Source organism: Vanellus vanellus (assembly GCF_965231255.1).
Source record: "Vanellus vanellus genome assembly, chromosome: 19".
Lineage (NCBI taxonomy): Eukaryota > Metazoa > Chordata > Aves > Charadriiformes > Charadriidae > Vanellus > Vanellus vanellus.
In genome coordinates, this window is record NC_138924.1 from 7,267,231 (window position 1) to 7,290,982 (window position 23,752).

The 23,752-nt window shown below is 52.8% G+C and overlaps 4 protein-coding genes across 5 annotated transcripts in view; 1 reads left to right on the plus strand and 3 right to left on the minus strand.

Annotated features, from left to right (window-relative positions):
- Positions 1–3,682, minus strand: part of LOC309679573 (telomerase-binding protein EST1A-like) — a gene marked incomplete at its 3' end in the record, with an annotated part of 65,032 nt that extends 61,350 nt beyond the window's left edge. The window contains exons 1-2 of the mRNA XM_082492921.1: positions 3,597–3,682; positions 824–2,585 (exon numbers count right to left, since the gene is read on the minus strand). Of these exons, the coding sequence (XP_082349047.1) occupies positions 824–2,585; positions 3,597–3,678 (1,844 nt within the window). The 5' untranslated portion in view covers positions 3,679–3,682. The remainder of the gene's footprint in view (positions 1–823; positions 2,586–3,596) is intronic.
- Positions 3,683–3,783: 101 nt separating this feature from the next.
- SRR (serine racemase) lies at positions 3,784–6,296 on the plus strand. Of its 2 annotated transcripts, XM_082493012.1 has the most exons (7): positions 3,784–3,959; positions 4,360–4,495; positions 4,744–4,847; positions 4,923–5,042; positions 5,139–5,213; positions 5,436–5,645; positions 5,932–6,296. In XM_082493012.1, exons 1-7 carry the CDS (start codon positions 3,792–3,794, stop codon positions 6,127–6,129), a joined length of 1,011 nt encoding a protein of 336 aa, XP_082349138.1. In that variant the 5' UTR covers positions 3,784–3,791; the 3' UTR covers positions 6,130–6,296. The 2 variants fall into 2 exon arrangements, with proteins under 2 accessions (XP_082349138.1, XP_082349137.1); XM_082493011.1 differs by having other exon boundaries at positions 4,923–5,213.
- Positions 6,297–6,621: 325 nt separating this feature from the next.
- Positions 6,622–13,175, minus strand: TSR1 (TSR1 ribosome maturation factor; the record flags this gene model as incomplete). Its single annotated transcript, XM_082493264.1, has 15 exons — positions 6,622–6,991; positions 7,089–7,163; positions 7,289–7,429; positions 7,725–7,841; positions 8,262–8,394; positions 8,737–8,847; positions 9,080–9,242; positions 9,684–9,886; positions 10,188–10,345; positions 10,671–10,830; positions 11,123–11,550; positions 12,110–12,244; positions 12,324–12,540; positions 12,878–12,981; positions 13,076–13,175. The coding sequence occupies 15 exons, from the start codon at positions 13,173–13,175 to the stop codon at positions 6,813–6,815; spliced, it is 2,424 nt and encodes an 807-aa protein (XP_082349390.1). The 3' UTR covers positions 6,622–6,812.
- Positions 13,176–15,467: 2,292 nt separating this feature from the next.
- POLDIP2 (DNA polymerase delta interacting protein 2) lies at positions 15,468–23,639 on the minus strand. Its single transcript, XM_082493081.1, has 11 exons — positions 23,450–23,639; positions 22,754–22,835; positions 21,975–22,072; positions 20,994–21,090; positions 20,448–20,523; positions 19,725–19,832; positions 19,349–19,485; positions 18,320–18,346; positions 18,009–18,134; positions 17,523–17,602; positions 15,468–15,941 (listed from the first exon to the last, which is right to left on the minus strand). Exons 1-11 carry the CDS (start codon positions 23,617–23,619, stop codon positions 15,827–15,829), a joined length of 1,116 nt encoding a protein of 371 aa, XP_082349207.1. The 5' UTR covers positions 23,620–23,639; the 3' UTR covers positions 15,468–15,826.
- Between the last annotated feature and the right edge of the window lie 113 nt (positions 23,640–23,752).

Below are 23,752 nucleotides of genomic sequence, written 5' to 3' on the forward strand. Positions count from 1 at the left end.
TACAGCGCAAGTCCCCAAAACACAGAACAAGCCTTGAAATGAGCTCACCTGCTAGATTTCCTGCCAGTCAGCTCTGAAAATAAGTCTCCAGAGAAGCCCCAAACACGGAGGTCACAAGTAAATGTGAAAGATGCCAAGTAGAAACTTGCTACCGCCATGTTAACTACCCTCCAGAGCACCAGTGTCACTTCCCTCTCACTGGCGTCACCAGGCTACTCCCACTGGACCGCCGCATGTCACAAGGTTGAGTGGTGTCAAGAGCAAAACTACCCAGCACTTGAAAGGCGTGCATCAGGAACCCACGCAACACTTCGCAAGCACAAGCCAACAGTCACCGTCTCTGAAGCCCACAATGCAAATCAGACAGCAGATAACTGAGGACAGGTAAGAAAGCAGAAGTCCGCCAGCAAATACTGAAAGCATGTGGGAGCACTGGAACTGAGAAAGACCAACTCCAGCAAGAGCAAGAAAAACCCAGGAGCTGCATGCAGCAGGTACTCGTCCTGCTCCCTCACATCCCTGAAATGCAGGCAAGGCATTCCACAACCACAAGAAGCCACAGCTTAGCTGCCAGCCCAGGCAAACAATATCTTCACCCACAGTTTCCTTCCGATACCCACACACCACTGGCACATGACAAACTAACTGTCCCAGCACATCAAAAGCTAGTGAGCCACTGCCCCCATCTCCCAGTCTCCGACACATCAATGTCTCCAGTATATCAGATCCCCACGGAGGCACCATTCTCTGGATAACAGTTCTGGTACCAGTTCACCCTGAAAATGACTCAGGTCACACACCCCTCTACAGCACAGCCACAAACCTCAGCTGAGCCATCTTCTCCAGCCCCTCCGGGCTGATGCGGTCTCTGGAAAGCAGATTGCTGAGCTGCTGCTCCTGGTTCCCAGCCTCACGGAGGAGTTTGCTGAGCTCCTGCTGCTGCATGTTCCGCATCTGTTGCTCCATCTCAGGACTCAGAGGAGTCGGGGGGAGTGGGCCACACATGTACTGCCCCGCCTGGCCGGGGTACCCAGGGTAATAGGCTCCTGGGTACACACCATTGCTTGGACCCATAGGATACTGCAGGGAGTACCCGCCGTAAGGATACTGGGGGCCTTGACCGGAGGCCCGAGGGTAATAGTAGGGGTTGTCAGAGTTCTGGAACTTATAATAGGACGTCTGGGCCTGGCGGGATTCCCCCCAGGAGGTGGGACTCACTTCATCGTCCGTATCTAGGAAGTGAAGCTGAGCAGTTTGGCTCTTCAGGGCGGGTTTTTGGTCCGGGTTGTTCGGGTCCCACAGCCTGCGAGCAGTGCCACCTCGGCCCCTGCTTCGCAGGCCTTTACTCCCAGCCCCGCCGAGCAGGAGCCTGGGCCCAGGGTGACTGGGTTCGGGGGAGCCCGCAGTGCTGGCAGAGAGGTCTGTGTTGGCAGGCAGGAACAGAATCCCACGGCCCCTCCCTTGGGGCTCTCTGCTCTGGCTTCTCGCCTCCGAAGTCTCTGAGTCATTGCAACTAACAAACGCCTTCAGGGGCTTTTTTTTATCTGTATCTGCCAGACTGATATCCCTGTTCATAGTCTTGCTGTCAAATGTGACTCGATACGGTCCCTTGACATCCCTGCCATTGCTGCTCCATTCGCTTTCACTCCTAGAAGCTCGACTCTGCTCTGAACGCTTTTTCTTGTCTGAATTCCTGCTGGAGACATATGCTTCTGCCTCATCAATTCTGTCATCATCCAAGGAGTCAGTGGAGGAAGCAGAGAGCTGCTTCCTAGGACGTATTCTTTCTCTGGCACGCTCCTGTCGCCTCTCCACCCCATCCACAAGTGGGGCTCCATCTAAGCTATTGTTGCTTCCAGCTGAGCTTGTGCTGCAGGTGCGGTATCGGCTCCGCCGCTTGTCAGAGCGGGAGTACCGTTTGGTAGAGCCCAGCTTCCCCTGCATCACCTCATCGCCTGTTCTCCTTATCCTGTCGCTTCGCTCCATTCTTCTTCCTTTTTCTCCCTTTGAGGCTTTCACTCCTTCCCCTGTCTGGCTCCCCTCTCTATCCTCCTTGCTCAATTTGGTTTTCCTGTTATTGTCTTTTCCAGTACCTTTCTCAGCCTTTTCATCTCTCTCGACTTTCAGCTGCTGCATCTTACTGGTGACTTCCTCCATAGCTGACCGTAGGGCTGGTTCTTTGGCAGCTGAATGCAGGCGTTTCCCAGGCTGGTATATCTGCTGGTCCGGCTTCTTGGTTCTCCTGGTGGTCTTGGGACACAACTCATCTGGAGCGGGCTGCTTGGACAAGTTCTCCTGGCTCTGAAGACTACCTTTAGTCTCTGTCTCTTCATGTTCCTGTGAAGGGCCATTCTGCTTAGAGCTGTCACCTTTGCTGAAATCCTCCATGACTGGAGCCTCTCCTCCCAAAATGCCCTTGTCGCTGGCACTCTCCTCCTCAGCTCTGCTCCTCTCCTTCTCTGAGGGCTCATGATTTGGTGGCACGAGTTTGCTCCTCAGCCGGGAGAGGCCAGGCTTGTAAATCTCCAGGTCTGGGCGCCTGTTGTCTTTGCGATGCCTCGGCTCCTTCACTTCCTTCATGTTTTCTAGGTAAAAATAAAGAGAAAAAAGTTATTCTCACCACAAACCAGCCAGGGACAAAAAAAAATAAATAAATACGACAACAAACATTCAAGGAGAGATATTAAGTAAAGGCAAAGGGTCTAATGCCCTCAGGGCAGGTCTGAGAGAACAGATCTGAAGTTTTCTGACAGTGTTTACAGGAAATCAGAAAGCAAGAGTAGGAAATGAGAAAGTATAACAAAGCTGATCAAATCCTTGGCCTGACTGGCTTACAACACAACCGTTTCACCTCAAAGAGCCAGTGAGCTGAGAAAGTGACAGATAAAAGCACAACGCACGACCTGAACACTCGTACGCAAGTACTGGACGAAAAGTTTTAGGATTAAAGGTTTCAGCAGCAGCAGCTGCCTGCTCGGTGCAGGAGGAGCCTTTTTATCGGCAGGTACAGCTTTCTCCACCAGCCCCCCGCTCCGCCAGCAGACCGTTTTGAGCCAAAGATGTATTCTCTTCCCTCCCCCCACTCCCAACCCAGTAACGTTCCCCTGCTCCTCTCTATAACTGTATTTACACAAAAACTCATTAGAGAGCACAGCTCAGACGACATGTAATTAAACGTTTCACCAAGCCTAGATGTTACACGCTGTTTTTCCTCAACTTTTCTCTCCTGTCGGTTACTCGCACCAGCCCGTACCACCGAACCTCAGCCACGCGAAGGCCACCGCCACCAGGGGCCGGGGGGAGGGGGCAAAGAGGTCCCCGGGACGGGGGGGGGGGGGGGAAAGGGACCGACCTGACCCCGGGGCAAAGCCCTCCCTGGCTGCTGCTGCTCTCCCCGGGCGACAGTGTTTGCGTGCTCTCACCCCGGCGACAACCGTGTCCGGGGCGACGCGGGCCAGGCGGCCCCTACCGGGGGCTCGGAGGGGCCCGGGCCCGCCCCCAGGCAGGTGCCGCTGAGGGGAGTGCGGAAAGGCCCACGCACTAGCAGCAGCCCCGAGTTCCCACCATCGTTCCGCCGGTCCCCGCCACCCCCTCACCTCGTCCGGCGCGGGCCTGTGCCGCCACCATGTCCCGCAGCTCGGCGGCCGAGACGCGGACGCGCTCCAGCCCCTCCGCCATCTTCCCTCCGCCGGAGGAGGGGGGGGGGTGTGGGCGGGACGGGCGGACGGCGGCCGCGCAGGGCCAAAACACCTCCGCGCATGCGCGTTGGCGGGCGGCGCAGCGCAGCGCACATGGCCGCGCCGTCCCGCCCGTCGCTGGCCGAGGTCCGGGCGGCGGAGCGGCGGTTAGGCCGGCGGCTGCACCGCACCCCGCTGCTCACCAGCGCCGGGCTGGACCGCCTGGCCGGCCGACGGCTGCTCTTCAAGTGCGAGCTCTTCCAGAGGACCGGTTCCTTCAAGGTGCGCGGGGACGGCGGCACCGCACAGCGTGGGGGCGAAGGTCGCTTCTCGCGCTGGAGAAACTCGCTGGAAGCAGAGGCGGCTCCTGCCACCCTGCATGGGGGCTGAAGTACTTCCTAAGGCACAGGGGAGGCAGCAAGGAAGGGCAGATTTAGATTAGATATCAGGAAGAAGTTTTTCACTCTGAGGGTGGAGAGGCACTGGCCCGGGTTGCCCCAAGAAGCTGTGGCTGCCCCATCCCTGGAGGTGCTCAGGGCCAGGTTGGACGGGGCTTGGAGCAACCTGGGCTGGGGGGAGGTGTCCCTGCCCAGGGCAGGGGGGTGGCACTGGATGGTCTTTAAGGTCCCTTCCACGCCAGCTCCTGGGCAGCGGCACTGAGGGTGCTGCGCTTACCTTGCAGATCCGCGGTGCCCTCAATGCAGTCAGGAGCCTTGTTGAGGAAAGCGAGCGGGCTGGAGGGGAGTTGCCCCGGGCCGTCGTGACGCACAGCAGTGGGAATCATGGCCAGGCGCTTGCCTGTGCTGCTCAGGCAGAAGGTAATGTGTACCCCAAGCTCCAGCTCCGTCCCAGAGAGCAGCCAGGCAGCAGGCACAGGGGTAAATGCAGAGCTGGTTCCTGGTCCAAAGCAGCTCCAGACACCCAGCTCTGTCCCCCCTGGAGATAACCAGGGGTGTCCCTTGCCTGAACAGGCACAACCCAGGCTTCAGCCACATCTCTCCTGCAGCGCTAATTGGCTGCTTGCGGCTTTTTGGCTGTTGGATGTGCCTTCTCTTTCGTCACACAGGGATTCCTGCCTATGTCGTGGTGCCCCGGACAGCCCCACACTGTAAGCAAGCCGCCATCCGCGCCTACGGTGCCACGCTGGTGCCCTGTGAGCCCAGTGACGAGGTAAGGCACTGGAGAGGTCAGCCAGGGACACAGCCCAGTCACGCTGGGAGGTGACATTCTGCATCTTTCCCCTAGTCCAGAGCCGAGACAGCAGCTCGCATAGTTCAGGAGACAGGAGGAGTCATGGTGCACCCCAACCAGGAGCCGGCAGTGATCGCGGGGCAAGGTACTATCGCCCTGGAGGTGCTGGAGCAGGTGAGGGAAACACAGAGCCCAGCCCCAGGCTCTGCTCCTCGCAGGCAGGGGCGCAGCAAAATGTGCCAGAAGCACTCACGCTTCCTTTCTGCACAGGCACCTGAGGTAAATGCAGTGGTGGTTCCTGTCGGAGGCGGAGGAATGATTGCAGGAATAGCAGTTGCCATCAAGGTAGGCAAGAACTCATCTGGGAAGTGATGGCTGCATCTCCCTGTGGGGAGGGCAGGGCTCCCAAAGACAGGCAGCAGCTTTTCTCTTTAGAAATGGAGAGAGCTCTCTGGGTGCCTGGGGTCTGCACGGCAGCAGCGTGGTGTACCTGACCCCCTGCGCACGCAGCAACAGCAGACAGGTACACACTAGTTTAAACTGAGCGGCTCCTCCTGCTCTCCAAAGGCTTTGAGACCAGATGTGAAAGTGTTTGCTGCCGAGCCATGCAACGCAGATGACTGTTACCAGTCCAAGGTAAGAGGGGAACTGACCCCCAACCTTCACCCGCCGAATACCATCGCAGATGCAGTTAAAACCAGCATCGGACCAACCACATGGCCCATCATCAGGGATTTGGTTGATGACGTCCTGACAGTCTCAGAGGAAGAAATCAAGGTAAAATGCTCCTGGCTGCCTTCTCATGCTAGCTGCCAGCAGGCAGCTGCCTCCATCCAAGCTCTGCCCCTCCACTCTCACCCCTCCACTCTCCCAGGGCAGTGCGAGCCTCTGTGCACCACCGCAGCTGTACAACACCCACGCTGTCTCCAGCTGGAAAGGGCTGGCGGAAGTTCTGCTCTCCCTTCCCAGAGCGCTGTGGAGATGTGCACACGCAGTGCCCTCCACAGCCCCGGAGCAGCCTGTACTTGCTGCTGGGATGACAGCTGCTGCTCTGTCCCAACAGCGAGCAACGCGGCTGGTGTGGGAAAGGATGAAGCTGCTGATTGAGCCAACAGCGGGTGTGGGAGTGGCGGCTGTGCTCTCGGAACAGTTCCAGGCAGTCTCCCGGGATGTGGAGAACGTTTGCATCGTGCTGTGCGGAGGAAACGTGGACCTGAGCTCCCTGACCTGGCTCACAGACCTCCCTGGGAAAGCAGAATGAGAACAGAGCCGCTGTGCCTCAAGTGGCAGAAACCTCACTCTGAATTTGTATAGTCTGGTTTGCGTGCTACGGAAAACAAATGAACGACCCCAAACGTTTGAAAGTTTTTGTGGAGGGATGAGGGAAGCTGGTGTTGGTTGCTACAGCACAGAGCCGCTTGGTTCCAAAACAGAGTTACTACTGGGGGGGGGGGTGTGGAAGCCAAGCACTGCCTGTTGTCCCCTCCCCAGCCGCTCTGCCCTGGGACAGGCCTCCAGTGAGCTGTGCTGTCTCTCTCCACAGCTGCTACTCTGCCTTTCTTTCTCAGCGTCAACAATAACTTCCAGCAAGCTCCTGTCCTTGATACAGCAAAATCCCTGCACCCACCACTATTGCACAGCATGAGGGAAAGACACCAGCCCCAGCGGGCCAAGGGTTTCACATCGAAAGGGTGCACACAGCCTCCCTGTTTGGCCTCTACAGTCAGATATCACCAAGACACAGGCGCTTAGATGTTTTTTAAAACATTTTCCATTAAAATAAATAGCAGTAGCTGGTACCTGAGCAGCAGCTGGTGAGACAGCTGCCCTTGTACAGACCCCAGCAGTAATATGTCCAAGACATCAGTGCTGTCCTCGATGTGCAGGGGCTGAGAACAGCATCCGGGGAGGTAAGGCACAAACTGCATTAGCCATACTGGAGACTTATTCCATCTCCACCTCCTGCACCGGCAGCGCACTCTCACTCCTCACCCATGGCATGGGCTCCGGAACATGGGGGTCATAAGTCCATTTAGGATAAACACGCTTGTAGAGGTTCAGCAGCACTGTATCCTGGGACTTTAGCTGTCCATCAAAGTGGCACTTCATGTGACCATGGGTCCCTAGGCAGAAAGCAGAAGAGGCCATTAGCTGTCTCTCCTGCCCAGGAGGACCATGTCCTGCCCAGTATCACGGAGATAAATACAGAACCAAACCTACCTAATGGCTCCTTGATGTGTCCTCTACGACCCCACTTCGTCCTCAGCTCCACTGGCTTAAACCACATCACATCCTCTGGAGATCAAAACACGAAAGGCAGGTAAGAAACAGACTATGCTGCACCAACACAACTGCTCTCCCAGGGGGCAGGAGTTCTGCTTCCACATCCCCTCTTCCCACCACACAAAAATGGGCTGTACCTCTGTTAAAGAACATGTATCTCACAACAGCCGTCTTGGTAAAGATCTTGAAAGGATGGCCACTGAGCACCAGCCGCTTAATGACAATTCTGTCCGGGTCCACGGAAAGCAGAGAACCCGTGGCAATGAGGTCATGCATTCCTGCAAGGCAGAGTCACTAATGCACCACAGCAGCACCACAGAAAGTGCCTCCACCACCTCCTCCCCCACCACAACCCCTTTCCCCAAATGGTTCCAAGCCCAGAGCAACCCCACAGCAGGGACAAAGGTGCCAATGATACTGGGGATGGAAACACATTTATCTTCTCGAACGGCATGAAGGGGACAGCTTTTGCAAGTCATACTTTCTGAACAGATGCACTTGTAAGTGGGGTATGGGAACAGCCTGCTAACGTTTGTTTCCTAGACGCCACTTCCTCAGCACTTACCAACTTACCATTACTTCTCTGTTTAAAAAGAAGCACTGAGGCAGGAGGGAAAGTGATGGGAGCGTAAACAGTCACCACCAGGGCAGCATCTGGGCGCAGGAAACGCTCCAGCTTGTGCTTATCAGCTAGGACAGAACAACAATGATCAGGTTCAGGCCAACAGCAGTCCTCAGAGCTCTGGGAAACCCCTTTGAGCCCACTCTTCCCTGGCAAACAGGCTCTGCACTTTAGGAAAACAGGTGACAAACACCCCTCCTCTGCTGGCACAGAGTATCTGGAAATGAAGGTGATCCTCTGAGCTACCAGCTCACTGTGTGGAGCCTGCCACCACCTTGCCTGGACCAGTGAGCCACCTTGCCCAAGCCCTTCCACTCCCCACTATTTAGTGCCTCCCCTGGAAGCCTCAGAGCCTAGAAGTGAGTCTTCAGAAGAGACCTTCAGCCAGGTTCAGACACCACGGCTAAGACATCACAGGCTTCCTGCCCTAGAAACCCCAGCCCCATCTCCTGGCATACCCGCACCCACCCCACCGGTCCCTCACAAACCTGAGGTGTGCTGGGAGAACAGGGGGGATGCTCGGAAGCGCCTGAACCCACAGTGAAAGATGAGCTCCTCCTTTGCCCTCACTGGCTCACTGTTGCTCGGATGCCGCCGCACCAGGAAATTCAACACGGACATCTGCAGGAGAGGCAGCACCGTGAGGGGCTGACAGCAGACTGGCAAAAAACGGTGGCCAGAGCAAAAAGCAGCAGGATGTGCAGCAGGAACAAATGCTCTCGACGATAGCTTCCCTGAGGACTGCTGATCACCAATGCAGACACCTCAGCCAGGTTCAGACACCTAAACACCCCTGGCACTTTCAGCCCGCTAAGACCAAAGGGAAGATCCCCATGTGAGCAATGTGGGGAAATTTCAGCCCAAATCCTCTGCAGCCAGAACATCCCCAACCCACGCAGCCTGAGGGAATCAGACAAGGAGCTGCACACCTACAAGATATCAGCAGGGCTATGCTTAAGTCACCTTTTGTTCGTGGGGAAGCAGTGAGAACAAGACTAGGGGCTTCCCTTCTTTGAAGCTCTCCATCACTGAGACGGGGACGTTGCAGACATGAAGTGTAACGTACCAGCCAACCTGCCAAGAGAGGATCAGTTGTGAATACTTCTTTCAACAGAAAAGCGTCACAAATAACATGTGCCTGGATTAGAGAGAGAATCCAGGAGAACAGTATCATCTGAACTCATGGCTTCAAGCTAAGAACCAGCTGGCTGAAAAGATCCACCCAGCCACCTCCCTGACAAGGCTTTCCTACTAGGAATAAGGGAACACAGTAGGGGAAAAGATCAGCATGAGAAAAGGGAGCTACCGAGGCTCCTTCAGTCTCCTCCTTCTCTATTTGCCGGAAGAGGTGCTTTCTGGTTCGGGAGAAGTCCTGGAACTGGAAAATCCTGGCATAATCCCTTGGGAGATTCTCTTTGGGGTCCCATGGAGAAGTCCGGAAACTCTTCAGCCCCCTGTACTTCTGGAACCTACAGGACAGATAACAGAAAAGACAAACTACTTCACCAATCAAGGCATGTGGCCAACACCTTCTGTGGTCCACAGGGACTCACAGCTTCAGAGAGGACAAAGGGAGCAAAGCAAATGTTAGCTCTCAGAAAAGATCTTAGTGCAGAGAGAACTAGAAACAGCAGCCAATTCCCCAAACAACGTGCTCTTGCATCAGGGCTCTGGCATCCTCCTCCCTCTCCCAGGTCAGGACCCAGCTCTCCCTGCCCAGACCCACCCACTGCCCTCCAACTAGTGCGTCCCCTGGAAGCCTCAGAGCCTAATGATGTGTCTTCAGAAGAGTCCTTCAGCCAGGTTCAGACACCATGGCTAAGACATCACAGGCTTCCTGCCCTATCTCACCAAACTAGACAGAAGGGCGCCTTCCAGCTCCTCTCCCAGCAAAGCATCCTGTTTCTTACCGGACTCTGGCAGGTACGTCACGTGGCGTGTCCACCTCATCCGGAAACATTTCATCCATTCTCTCCTGTTTGTATCTCTCCAGCATCTGTTCATCTTCCTCCACCTTCTCGTCATACTGGTCGTCCCGCAAGCACTCAGAAACAGTCATGGTCTCACATTCCTCCTCTGCACGTTCCTCTTCCTCCTCACTGCTTTCCCCCTCCTGACACAGAGAACAGCACAGAGCCTGTGAGCACACGGGCTCTTTTGATGTCCATGCAGCACTGCAAACCCTGTGTGTACTCGCATTGTGAATCATAACCCAGTGCACCACAGTGCCTCATTTCGGTATCTAACAGGCTAAAGAAGCAACATGATATGCACAAGAGATTTAACAATGGAAATCCAGGTAAGTCCTGGCTCTGTGTTGTGCCCTTGCATGGAGCAAACTGGAAGGACAGGATTGTCCTAGGATACGCAATACTGCCATGGAGATCACCTGCAGTATCAGTTCTTGGAAGTACCTGGGAAACTGCCTCTTCCATCATATCATCATCGATGTCATCATCTTCATCGTCATCTTCCTGACTGCCCTCTTCTTCATCATCCACAATCCAGGCAGCCTGGTACTTGGATGTGCCTTTGGGGACCTTCACCACCTTTCTGTTTGCCTTCAGAGAAGCTGTAGGATTTCCCACCAATAGTTAATACAGGAACAGTTCTCCTTTCCCTCAGGAACATTTACACCAGGACAGCCAAGATCAGCTCTAGACCAGAATGGATTTCCCTGCACAGAACTTGTCAGAGCCCAGAAAAGGCAACTAAATTGTAACCCTGCTAACTGCCAGGCAAACCACACAGCCTGCTGGTCAGTGATGGGACTAGGAATGAAAGGCCTGGGCTCCCAACTAGCGTGTTTCTTCACAGCCATCCCAGCGACAGAGGGTTTCTAATAACCCTCTTAACAGGGAACAAGGAAAAGGTACAGAAGTTTTGCTGCTACTCACCCTCTGCTTCTTGCAATTCTTCTTCAGTAGGCCACGTCTGCTCCCCTTCCATAGGATCAGGAACCACTTCTGACTGCAAAGACTCCTGCTTGTTTGGATCTGCCTTCATCAGGACCTTAACATCTTCCTCCATCTCATCCGGACCATTTACAGAGTCATCCTGAAGAGCAAGAGCAGAGTTCCCAGCTGTGAACACACCTAACTCAAGCTAGCAATCAGTCTGAAGTGAAACTCCCTCCAGTATCACTTTCATTACGCTGTAACGTTAACATTTGTTACATGCCACGTGCAAGGAACTTCAGCTCAGTGACAGAATACAGCCCTACTGGCTCTCTTGATAAAAATCCCTTTATTCCCCCCCATAACCACATACGCCCAGTTGTCTTCTCCTGATGAAAGTGTTAGAACACGATGTTTCTAAAGGACTGGCAAAGCCCTGACCTCCCACACACCTGTATCTCCATGTCCTGATTCCTCTTCTGTCCTTTAACTACTCGGGGGCTCAAAGAGAGGGGGTCAGGGGGGGCATCCACCTGGCTCATCTGGAAGTCTCCATGCCCCACAATATGCACTAGGCTGTTCACGTCGAGGGTTTGTCCCCGGACAAAGCCAGACACCTTCAAAGTCCCAACCAGGTCGCTCTCCTGACCAGGTACAAACTCAGCAGCATAGGCGAGCAGGTGAGCCCGTCTGTCCCGAAAAGCGAGATGCCGCTGCTTCTGGGTGGCGAGGTGCCTCAGCAGCAGCGAGGACTCCTGCTCCGTGTTCAGGGGGAAGAGCTTGGCCTCTGGAAAGCGCTTCTCAATGGCTTTGGCCAGTTTCTTCCTGGCATCTATCCGCTTCTTAGGTGGCAAGTCAGTGCCCCCTGGGACAGCAAGAGCTACCAAACAGCACACAGAACAGAGCTCAGGATCGGATGGTTAACTTTCTTGTACACCTTTTACCAAGCACTAACACAAACTCAAATATCAGCAACCCAAATAACCAAACAATAGATTCCCATCACAAGTTACAAAAGCAGTTTCACCCACTCAAAAGAACAATCAGGACAGAAAAACCTGTCTTTAGAGGTAAGATTTTCAGACTAAATGAGACTGTGGAGATAGGGACCCAGGAACTGAACTTAGCAGGAAAGCATCTGAATCCCTTCGCTCTGCTTGCCTGAATAACTGTTACAACACTAACCACCACCACCACCACGCACCCAGAGGTCTAATACCCCTTTTATCTCTGGCACTCCCCTACCAGGGTAGTAACACAGCAACAGAGCATGACTATGGCATCCGCCCAACTGATCTATGCTCAGAAACAGAGCTGTTAAAGACTTGTGATCACCTGTTAACATACTGACTTTTTATTTACTGCAACAGCGAATCCCCATCTAGCAACCCCTCAACCTACATCCTACTAGAAGCCCTTAATGTTTCTCACTCGCTCACCATAACTAGGGAGCCCCTGTGCGAAGAGGCAGGAGAGGCAGTGCTCCCCTGCACTGTCCCAGCCATCGGCAGGATCCAGGATGAACAGAAGAGAATCAGCGACCTTTGCTAGGTCTAAGACAGCATGAAGGTCCCCTGCACACAAAAAATCTCCATTACTGAGCCTGCCAGGGGTACAGAACCAAGAACCACACCAACAATAGCATTTCCTCACCTGCCTGTGCTGTCACGAAGCGCCAGCGTTGCTTGAGTCGGGGACAGAGGAGCGCAAAGCCACCAGCTCTCCCCTCATCCATGTGGACAACAGCAGAGTCCTGGCTTTGCAGCAAGTGGTGGGTGTCATGGGCTGCAGCCCTGCTGTGGAGCGGCACCAGAACCACGAGATGCGGGGGCCCATCCCTGCTGCCCAAGCTCCGCTTCTCTGCTAGCACCTGTGGGCACAACTGCAGAGCATGAACTCCGGCCCCTGCCGTTTCCTATCCCGCCCACCAGATCAAGACCGGATGCCCCCACAGCTCAACCCGAACCTGCTTGGTCCAGTAACGTTCTGCTTACCCCAAACTGAATAGACCCAGACACCCATTCCTCTCCTCGGCCCAGCTCCTGGCCCCCCCGCAAACACCCAAAACGGCCCTTCCCCACAGACGTGCACCCACATCGAGACCCACACCGGCCCCATTCCCACTCCCTGCTGCACCCTCGCAAACACCCGAACCGACCCATTTCCCGCTCTCCCCGCAACCGGCACGGTTCCCCCAGTGCCCTCACCGCCTCCTTGCGCTGCCGGCGGAGCTGCAGCGCCTGGTGCCGCCGGTCCACCCTGCTGAGGTCGCGGATCCGCCGGCGGGGCTGGGCCTTGACGGAGACGCGGCCTGCGGGGAGAGAACGGTCAGACAGGCCGCCGCGAGCAGGGCCGGCGGGAAATTCGGCGGGGAACCCGGCCGGGTCCGCTCCGCCTCACCTCACCTCCAGCACGGCGCTGAGACGACCCGCTGTGCTTTCCGCCCTTGTGCGCTTTGTTCTGCTGCTTCAGCGGCCCGGGCCGGTGAGCGCCCGCCGCCACCATGCTGCCTCCTCGCTGCCTCCTCAGCGCTTCCTGCGCGTCACTTCCGGCGCCGCGGGGCACGCCGGGAGCTCGCAGTGCCGCGTTCAAACTAAGATGGCGGCGTGAGAAACGGGATTGGCGGAGCCCCGGCAAGGGCAGCGCCGCGGCCCCGCCCACTGAGAGGGAGGAGCGGCGGGCCCGGCCCGCGGAGAGGGCGGGAGAGAAGCGCGGCGGCGGCGGGCGAGCCCCAGGGCCGGTGCAGGGAGGGAGGCTGGTGCCCGTCAGCGGCGGGGCGCGGGGGGAGCAATGATAGGCAGGAGAGACAGCCGTTCCTTCAGCGCTTTATTCAGCAGATCTTTGTACAGGTATTTACACAAGAGAGGAAAGCAGCCCGCCCACGGAGAGAGGGCTCACCCGCGCTCTGGAAGTAGGCCTGTGGGAAGAAGGAGTTGAGGAAAGGCCGTCCCTGAGCCCCAGGCCCCGGGGCAGGTACGGGCTCCTCCTCCACAAAGACTGATGGAGCAGAGACGCTCCTATGCTCCCCGGTCATCCCAGCCCCGTGTGTTACTGGCAGCACTGGTCACCTCGGTTCTTGCCAATCATTATCCAGCCCCGAACGTCTGTTCCTGGCCCACGTCACACCATGGGTGTCTCGCAGCTGCAAAACCTGCTCTGCCTGGCGCTGGCAAAGCTCCTGTCCCCAGGACCACACCATCACTCAGGAATATATCTCTCTCTGCTTGTTATTAGAAGCATGAGGTCCACAGCACCCCAGAAACACAAGCAGGTGAGCAATAGCATTAAGCATTTACAGCGGTGTTGCATTTGTCAGTAAAGCTGCAGTTGGTAACCCAAAGGAGAGGCGGGGCAGCTGCTACTCCAAAAAAGCAGGTTCCTACAGGACCCGGCTTCCTCTGAACTCGGGGCCTCATCCCCCCTTTTTCCTCCTGCGAAGAAATGGGCATGACAGCAGCAACATGGGGTTCTCCGCTGTGGGCTGTCCTTTACAGATCTTTTTCTATCCCCAGAAGCAGGCTGGCTCGCTAAACCTTTCAAACGCTAAAAGCAATGTAGATTGCATGTCCTACCTGACAGGAAAGACGAGAAAAATTAAGAAACCAGTGACAGATAAACACTATTTAAGCAGCAGTAGTTAAGTCTCTCTATGCCAGAATCCGCTGGCTGCAGGACAGCATGTGAGTCTCTCCTACTGTGTTTCTGAGGGCTGATTGCCCATCAGCCGAGATGGCCCACGGCCCTTGCAGAGCCAAACGTGAAGGGGCTGCTCAGAGAAGACTCGGGGGAAGAGGGTATAACTAGGGTACTTCTAATTCAAGAAAAACAACAGTCCTGTGAGTTAGTTATACCTTGTCATTTAAGCAAGACCAGGAAAAGGAGCAAGGTTTGAAACTTTCTGCCTAGGGTTCCTATCACAGAGCCAACTACCTCTGCCCCCTCGAGTCGCCCAGAAGTCTGGAAACCCAGAGACAGCCAGAAGGGTCCTACCACAGAGGCCAATGTCTCTGCAAGATCTCTGCAATCCTCAGACCTGTTGAGAGCCCCTCCGGCCTATAAAAAGAGCTAATGCCAGATTTGCACTATGGACCAGGGCCTCCACATGTAAAAGCAAAAATTCCCACAAATCCATACATCGTAAGCTTATAGCCATTTCACTGACATGCGTGGTTCTTGCAGGGCCCTCTGCACAGACTACCAAAAACAATCACAACCTGCTCAGCCGAGCAAGCCGGAGCAGAACGCCAAGCACTACCTCACTGTGGCTGACAGCACTGCGGGTTAAACCAAGCTCTTCCTGCCAAAGCAGAAACTACAGCCACAGCGTGAGTGGGGGGAAGTATCCTTCAGCAGTTGGGATGCACATCCCTGCAGCGAAGCAAGCCCTTGCATGGGGAGGGCCCCCTTCAGCTCTCGTGTATGATCACAACACACAGCCACCCGGTGCTCTACATGCACAAAACGCCGCGGCAGCCTGCTCAGCACCACCTGCCAACCCTCCTTCCCCACTCTGCACTCTCTTCTCTGAAAAAACTGGCTTTGCATCGCTCCAGCGCACAGCCCAGACATGCTGTGGAACAAGGAATGGAGCTGCTCTGCCACGTTGCTGGCTAAATCCCAGAAAGCAGCTGCATTGCAGGAAGGCTGAGCTCCTGCTCCTTAAACCCACCTCACTGCTGCCTTCTGAAGCAGCAGGAAGTCTGGACTGACTCTGCTTTGCACATGGACAAGGGGGGAGCAACAAGCTGGGGCAGGCTGGATGCAAAGCCGAGGCCTTGGTTTATAAAGGAAGACTGGTTGCAACTGGAAGGGCCAGTTTATTAGAGAAACCTCACATTACAGAGAATTCACAACACATTGGAAAGGGTCCAGGCCTGCTGAGGGGGCCAGTCTTCTGCAGCAGCACAGATCTACATCCCCCAGCTCCAACCCCAGCAGGTGCCACAAAGGGGAGGGTTAACTGTAACACAGCTTATGTTTACAAGCAGCCTGAGAGAGCCAGTATTAAAGTTCAAAAAAGTCTCCCCCTTAGACAACAGTTAAAACAAAAATGGTTTAAAATGTTTAAAAGCTCCATGTTCTTGGCTGCAGCATAATAGGGAGGCAAAGGTCTACAACACACACAGGTCTCTGTGGGTCTCAGCACTCGGTCTGCTCTACCAGTGAAGGCCGGAAGGGGGGGTCTTCTCATCTTTGTTGCTTTCCAGAGAAAAGGGTGGGATTCGGACATCAAAGTGGGAGCCATCAGGCCTCTCAAATCGAAAAGTACCCCTGCAAAATAATGGCAGAGATCATGCTGAGGCCAGGGACAAACCCAGTTAGGAATCATCAGCAAGAAGGCAAGACATGAGCTCTTCCATATCCTACGTGGAGACTCTGCGGCTGCATTTGCAAAGCCAGTCCAGCAGCAGTACATTGGTTCAGCAGCAAGGACATTTGCCTGCCAAGATGACTCATTTATTGGAAGACTCCTCGGCAGTTTACATCACATCTCCAATATACATTTCCTGAATAAAGATGTCATGATCGGAGCCTCCAGGAGGTAAGTGCACTCCACGCATCTGCGGCAGGGTTTACCTAACTCCCACCCCACAGGAGACGCAACCATCTGAGCTATTTTTACAAACTGATTACACGTAAATTCAGATTCGCATTTCTTGGCAGGAGCTCCATTGGGTAAGAAGCCTGCGACAATACGAAATCCCATCACAGATGTAATTTGGAATAGCTTCTGCTTTGCATTTCAGAAAGGACATTTCAGAACTGAATCTGCCCGTCCTTGTACAAACAAGGAATTTGTTTATTGCCCTGAACTACAGGCGACTGCACTGCAGAACACGACTCAGGCAAGAGGATGATGGAGATAAACTAACAGGTTCTCATGAAGGAGAGGACACAATCAAACACCAGAAGTCAAGCTGAGCAGCTTCTGAACCTTTGTCTCCTTTTCTTCAGGATGCATGCAGAGAGGAAAAGACTACTCAACGAGCTGGTTTTACTCCCCAGGGCATGCGTTCAGGCAATTCAAAATGCTTAATATGGTAAACAAGGGTGTATCCTATAGGCAAAGAGCTGCTCTCTTGCTTTTCCCAACTCAAAGGCAGTTCCAACACAGCTTAACTCTGAAACACATTTACTTAAAAAATGCAAGCCAGAGAGACCTGTTGTACAGAAGGCAAGAGGTGGCTGTACATTTCTTGTCCACACAGAGATGACACTAAACGTGCTAACCCAGCTGAAATGCTAACAGAGGGAAACTGCTTTAACCCTGCAGCACAGGAAAAGAACAACTCAGCTGAGCACCTTCTTACCTGCACTTACAGAAGAGGAGACTTGAACACCACTTAGACTGAAGGCCTTATCTGGCCTAAACTGGGAATAACCCCACGCACCAATTCCTTGTGGGCACAGAACTGCACAGCTTCATTCAGGGACAGAATCAAAGTCCAGTCCTCTCCAAAGAGAAAGGATTCCAATCCACACACCCTGCTGCCCAGGGAAACACCAGCATGAAGCCCTGCCTCTTGCACCAAGGACTAAAAGGGACAGAACCTGAGTACAGGAGAAGATGACTGAGAAGTGCTTTGTGTCTTTCCAAGACCAGTCTAGCACTGACCAGAGAAGGAGGATAAATTAGCCTGGAACCTCTCTTGGTGCAGGGAATCAACAGATCTTTGTATCACTAACTGAGATACTACTATAGAGAAGCTCATAAAAATTTTAATGATCAAGTATGTCCAGTCTACTTCCACCCACCTTTCAGCCATAACTCCATGCTGCAAACTGCATTCCCAGCTCAGCACTGTCGGGTCCTATATCTAAACCACTACTGCAGTAATAAGGGCTTCTTACCACATGTGACCACTGGATGCCTGCAGGGAGACGTGACTGCTGTACTGAAATGCCGGCTGTTCTTTGGATAAAACTGGCTCCTGAGAAGACAAGAAGAGACCACTCTGCATCAGCAATGGATTTTAACGTTTCTCCACAGACAGGCATCAACAGGAAACTTATATAGCGAGAAGAAAAACAGAGATCCACATCTGAGCATCGCTACCAATTACACAGCAAAAAACTCGCCCAGTGAGTAGTGCCAGAATCATGTACTATTCCAGTTTTCCCATTGCCAGTCATTTAGCATCATTCTCTAAAACTCAGTGTGAAGTTTCAGTTTGTGCATACTAACAGCAGACAAAAAGCTTATGTGATTTTTTCCATTGCCAGTTTCCTATTCCATCTATTTCTACTGCCCACTTAGCAATTTACTGGCAAATCAACCCAAGAGAGAGGACTCCAGCAAAGGGCTGCACTTCCCAAAAGAAGCCACACGATACCTACCCTTCCTACAACACCACGGCCCCTGACCGTTTCCAAGGTGCCAGACAAGCTAAATATCCTCCAGTGCCGTTCTCGGAGTTGTACCACTTCGCTGTCAAGGTTCTCCAAACGAATACAGTAGCGCCACTGGACAGAAGAAAGACTGTTATCAAGACCTGGAATCAGCTGCAAATAGTTGATAACCCACAGTCGATACTGGGAAACAGTTGCCAGGCAAGGGCTACTCTCCCTCAGAGCTTATCACACAGCAATGATGCCACAGCAAATAAACTCCTTCCCTTTAGCTGCTTTGTGAAACAAAAGGCACTTACCCAGTAGACATGGGAATTCTGGGCTTCCTGTCAAGAGAAACAAAAGACTTTAGCAGCTGCCCTTCAAAGCTCAGCGCCAAAACCTCTTCAGCTGTCAGCACAGCACAAGCACAGGGGCTCTCACTCCATGCCAGATTGACACAGACAACTCACATGAGCAGAAAGACAGCTGCTCTCCGAAGCAGTCCATCAGTTACCGTCTGGCACTGGCTCTGCTCTAGACATATAATCATGAGGTGGGAGATTTCCAAGGATCTCGTGACTACAGAGGCTTGATCTCCATGTTAATTACGCACTTTCTACAGATCTAGAAACACCCGTTTCCTTGCCTTCAGGCACCTGTTTTTCTGACAAGGTTAGGACAAACATCAGTTGGACTCCAGAGAAGTTGCAAATCCACACCAAAACATCCACCTGCCACAGTGCAGGCTCCCCGGCAGCTGTGCTTCTCTGGACTTGGAAATCAAACTGCTGCAGTAATTCCCAGCCCTCCCGCTCAGAAGTCTATTGGAGCCTCATTATTTCGGATGGTCCACATGAAGTTCTTACACTATAAAGAGCACATGGTTACCAGCTAAATCCAGAAGGCTTTAGCCAAACCCTCTAACCCACATTAGCGCCAGGAAACAGGGGTAGACACCCACAGCACCTTACCAGTGGGCAGGATATGTCTGTCATTAAAGGGCAGATGGCCTTGGTGCCACCTTATGCACACAGCCATCTGTGACTGAGGCAGTAAAGGACTAACTCCTAAATATCTTGCTAACACTTCTGCAGAACAGTACAGGGTTGTTTTCCATCATACAAATAACAAGCAAAAGCCAAGTTGCAGGAGCTATTCTCCAAAACTCTATGACAAAACAGTTTCACATTCTTATGTCTGCTAAACATAATGACAATTAAACTGTGATTAAAAACTCATTTCTCCAGTAAGCAGAAGGTACCTTCAGTCAGTAAACTGGTCTTAGAAAAAACATGCCAGTTAAAGAGATAACAGAAATTATACACTGACACGCAACACAGACCTACCCTCATGCCCATATAGAAAGGGATGACTGTGACACGGATGTTCTCTGTGGTTTCTCGGTGCACATCGGAGAGCTCCAGCCAGGGGTGGTTCTTCTCCTGCCACGCACACAGTGTATCCCTTGCTACAAAAGGTGGAACTGTGGGGAGGAAAAGATGAGAGTTTATAAGGAGAGGCATACCATAACCAGAGTGCTTTCCCCTCAAAGCAACTCCTTTCACATCGTTACAAAAATTATTTAAAGAAGGCTTTACTGTAACAGACCCCAAACCAGACCAAGACTTTTCAACCAAATCCAAGATGATGGGTTGTGGGTACTTGTCATAGAATACCTCAAGCATCTGGGTCTGAAGATTTCCCTCTGAAGCCAGAAATTACCTTTTGTTTGGTCGTACATGAGGAACCTCTCAAAGAGCTCATGCTGGATGGGCACTTGATCAGTAGAGCTGTAGGGAAGGATATCTTCATGGCTTACGTAATCTAAACCTGAAAAAAACCACACCCCAAAGCCATTGAACTTCTCCATCAAAAAGCAGCTCAGAAGTTTCCTGACAGAGAAATGGATCACACTACTAAGATGTTAAGAAAAGGACTTTGGCAGCAGAAGCCAAAGCTAATACCACAGTTGCAAGCAAGAATGGAGGAAACAGGCCAGTGATAACCCTCAGCAGCATTCTCCTGTGAGACTTCTCCACAGAATGGTTTTCTGATAAATACACACTGCCTGGGAAGTGACTGCAATGCCACAAAAGGACTTGTGGCAGGAAATGCATGGGACAGGAAGAGACCTAGCTGTCCCAGTAATAAAGTACAATAGCCCACCTGCAACAGGGTATGCGTATGGGATCTATGTCTCAAGAGCCCAAAGTAGGCATGCCTGTGTCTGATCAGTCTGCCCAACTTCCATCTGTCCAAAAGGGCTTCATGTACTTTAGTCATTCTGTTGTTTCTAGCAAGGCCCTAAACCACAGACAGATCCACTACAGGAATGTCCTGTGGGTGCTGCTGCTTCACTGGCAGAAGCTGACTGTCAGTGACTCTTCTGACCTCACCTCATGACAGTCCACATCTCCACAGAGGTTGAAGGTGCATTTTACTCACCTGGTATGGCATAGAGGGCTCTGCTGTCATCGTGATTTGCCAGGAACGTCACTGCTTCCGTCTGTGATCTCTGGGACTGAGAAAAAAGCAGGTTTGTGATTTTGTTGGACTGTTGTAGGCCAGTTTCTAGTCACATTTCAGTTTACTATTGTAGTTTCTAAGGTGTGCACCGTCAATTTTATTTAACCAATTCACCTCAGAACATCTCTCCTTTTAACTCCTCTAGACTAATTCTCCACTCAAACAATTGAAGAGCATTTTCAGTGCTGCAACCCCCATTCATAATGACCTGTATGCAACAGAGCAGGAATGCCAACAGGATGAGGAAGGGAGTCTGGAAAGGGGAAACATGACCCAGAAAAGAGTCATGCAACATTCCAGATTACCTTTCTCAAGGAAAATATGATTTGAAGAACAAATTTGTCCTAAAATTCTAAACAATCAAGTTAGCCATCAAAGCCATCTTCTTTCAGTGCCTGTCCATCTAAAGGATTCATATAGGAGAAGATATTTTGAGTTTCAATACCAAGATTATTGGTTACTTACTATATGTGGACAATCCCGGGCATCTATTAGCACCTGATAGTAAGTATGCGTTTTGCCCTTGACCTCTTTGGAACCATGGCCTGACGCATTCTCGCTTCTAAAAAGAAAAGAAAAGCACTGAGCTCAAGCACAGGATGGCAGCAAAGTGTTGTTACCAGGACCAAGCACATTCATAAACAATGATTTTTTTTTTAAATACATTTCACAGTCTGTAATCATTCAATTCCATCCAAATTAAACTCATGTCAGCCACCCACACGATAGATGAGCCAAGATGACAATCAACTGTGTTTGCCACAGGCACAACAGGTCTGTTTTCAGACGACTCAAAAGTTCTTCCTGTTCAATCCAGCCTCCTGTTTGGGGTGGGTTTTTCTACTGCCCTCTGATTCTCTCTCTGTTTACTCCTCATTCCTTCCTGACTCCACACGTGCACTTGCCCAGCACACCTCCAACACAGGCCGGGAGAGGAAACGTGTGGAAGAAGGGAGAGAGGTGAACAGTGACTCAGTCAACAAGAAGGATGAACTCGGCCTAACAGGTTGAAACTGGAGAGGCAGCTGACAAATCCAACTCACTGGCAATCTGCAGAAAAAACAGCCTGCAATTTTAACACAGGAGCTTAGACCTAACTCAAAAAGCAACACAAGGCTGGGGGGGTGGGGGGTGGTTATAACAAAGAATTGTCAGCAGCATGGTTTGTTGTTTTTTTTTTTTTTTTTTTTTTTTTTTTTTTTTTTTTCAGTTCCTTCACACACACATACTCTCAGCCTTCATACTTCCATCCTGTCTCTAATTAACACAAAATTAATACTCATGCAATGTCTCTTCTTTTTAAGCACCTCTCCTAGTTTACATTCATGCAAAACAGACCCATACCATTTGTCCTCCTTAAAAAGACTTGTCTACCCCAACCAGGAAACTCACTACAAATTGTAAATGTAACAGTACAACAACATATAAACCAGAACAAATCCTTACTTTTCTGTGACAGGAGAAGCCACATCTCGATCATACAGCCTAGCTTGCCAGGGAAACAGGACTATCCCTCGATAGCCAAACACACTGTGAAGAAATAGCTGAAAGGAACAAACAATTGCATTTGAATACACAGCAAGCTTTAATCAACTTCGATACAACAGAAAATATGACACCAAATGCCCTCTTCTGATAGCATTTAAAAAAAAATCTGCTGACATAAAATTAGAAACATCTACAAAGACTATGAATGCGTGCAATGGGAATACAGAAAGAATCACCACTGTGCAAACCCAGAGCAGAAATAAAGAGGGAACATGAACAGTCTGGGATGAGAAAAGAAATTAATGTCATCTCTATCCCATAAAAGTGAATGACTAAATCAGTAATAAAGTAATAGCGTGGCAGAAGTCCAGAAAGAAGACCAGCATGGGAGAGACCGCTCAGGAATGCAGAAACAGAGCACAGAAGCAACAAGTTTAGTTGTTGTTCCTCAAATCAGTGATGGCCTCTTTTGCTCCTAGAGGGAGAAAACCCTTAAATAAAACCAGCGGAGCAAATGCCATTGTATGAACAGTTGTGTCATGCTGCAGATTCTTATCAAACTTGCTACTGTCAGATGACTGACAAACTGCAGACACAGCAGAGACAAGGAGCACTGAACTGTGAAACTTCTGGCTTTCTGCTACAATGCAGCAGCCTCCTTATGGGTAAATCACCCAGCTACCTGATCTCTGTGGAGCAAGCCTGCAGGGTCAGCTCTGCTCCCCAGAACCACTTACCTGTCCTGTCTCATATTTGCCATGTTGCTTCGGTGCCTCAAACACCCCCACGGTCTCCAGCACTTTGCCCTCTGGACGGTTTCTAGGGGCAGAGAGAAAGTTTGGTGGGTGTGCAGAGGCTGAACCAGTCCCCAGGCCAGGGGGCACACAGCACCCGAGCCCCACACGCTGGCCCAGCACGGTTCCCCACCTCATTCCTCCCTCTGCTACCCCATGAGAGCCCCACTATGCTGCCCAGTCACCCCCCCTTACCTGCCCACCCGCTCCCCCCCCCCCCTTTGCCAGTCTCTTCTTTCCCAACTGCCCTGGACACCCCCCGACCCCCTACCTGGTTGCCCCTTTAGCTCAATCCCGCCCCGCGCCCCCATCCCTGCCCCAGCCACCTTGACAGCCCCCCCCCGTCTTCCCTCAATGACCCAACAGCCCCCTAACCCCTATAACCACCCCAAACACCACTTCAGAGCCCCTACACCCTTCCCAAACACTCCTCAAAGCTCCTCACCTCATCTCCAAACACCCCCTCACCTCACTCCGCCCCCAAACACCCCCTCGCAGCCCCCCACCGCCTGCCTTCCCCAAACCCCTGACACCGCCTCCACACCCCCTCCCCTCACCCCAACCCTCCCCTCAACACCCCCAACCCCCCCCGGGCCCAGCCCCCCCTCACCACACGTCCCCCCCCCAAACAGGCCTCACCGCGACGAGAGGTGCCTCCGCGGCGGCAGTAGCAGCGGGAGGGCCGCGGCTCCCCCGGCGCTCAGGGGCCGCGGTCCGCGCGCGGGAGTCGGTTCCCAGAGCGGCAGCCCACGGGCCCGACACCGGCTCAGCGCCGCCGCCACGTACCGCCGCGCCGCGCAACCCGACATCCCGCGGCCGGGCCGACCCCGCCGCCAGCCCACAATGCACCGCGCGCCCGCCTCCGCCCCCTCCGTTTCCCGGCGGCCCCCGCGGGGCGGGGCAGCGCCGCTCTAGCCCGTCGCCGTGCTCTATGGCGCTCCG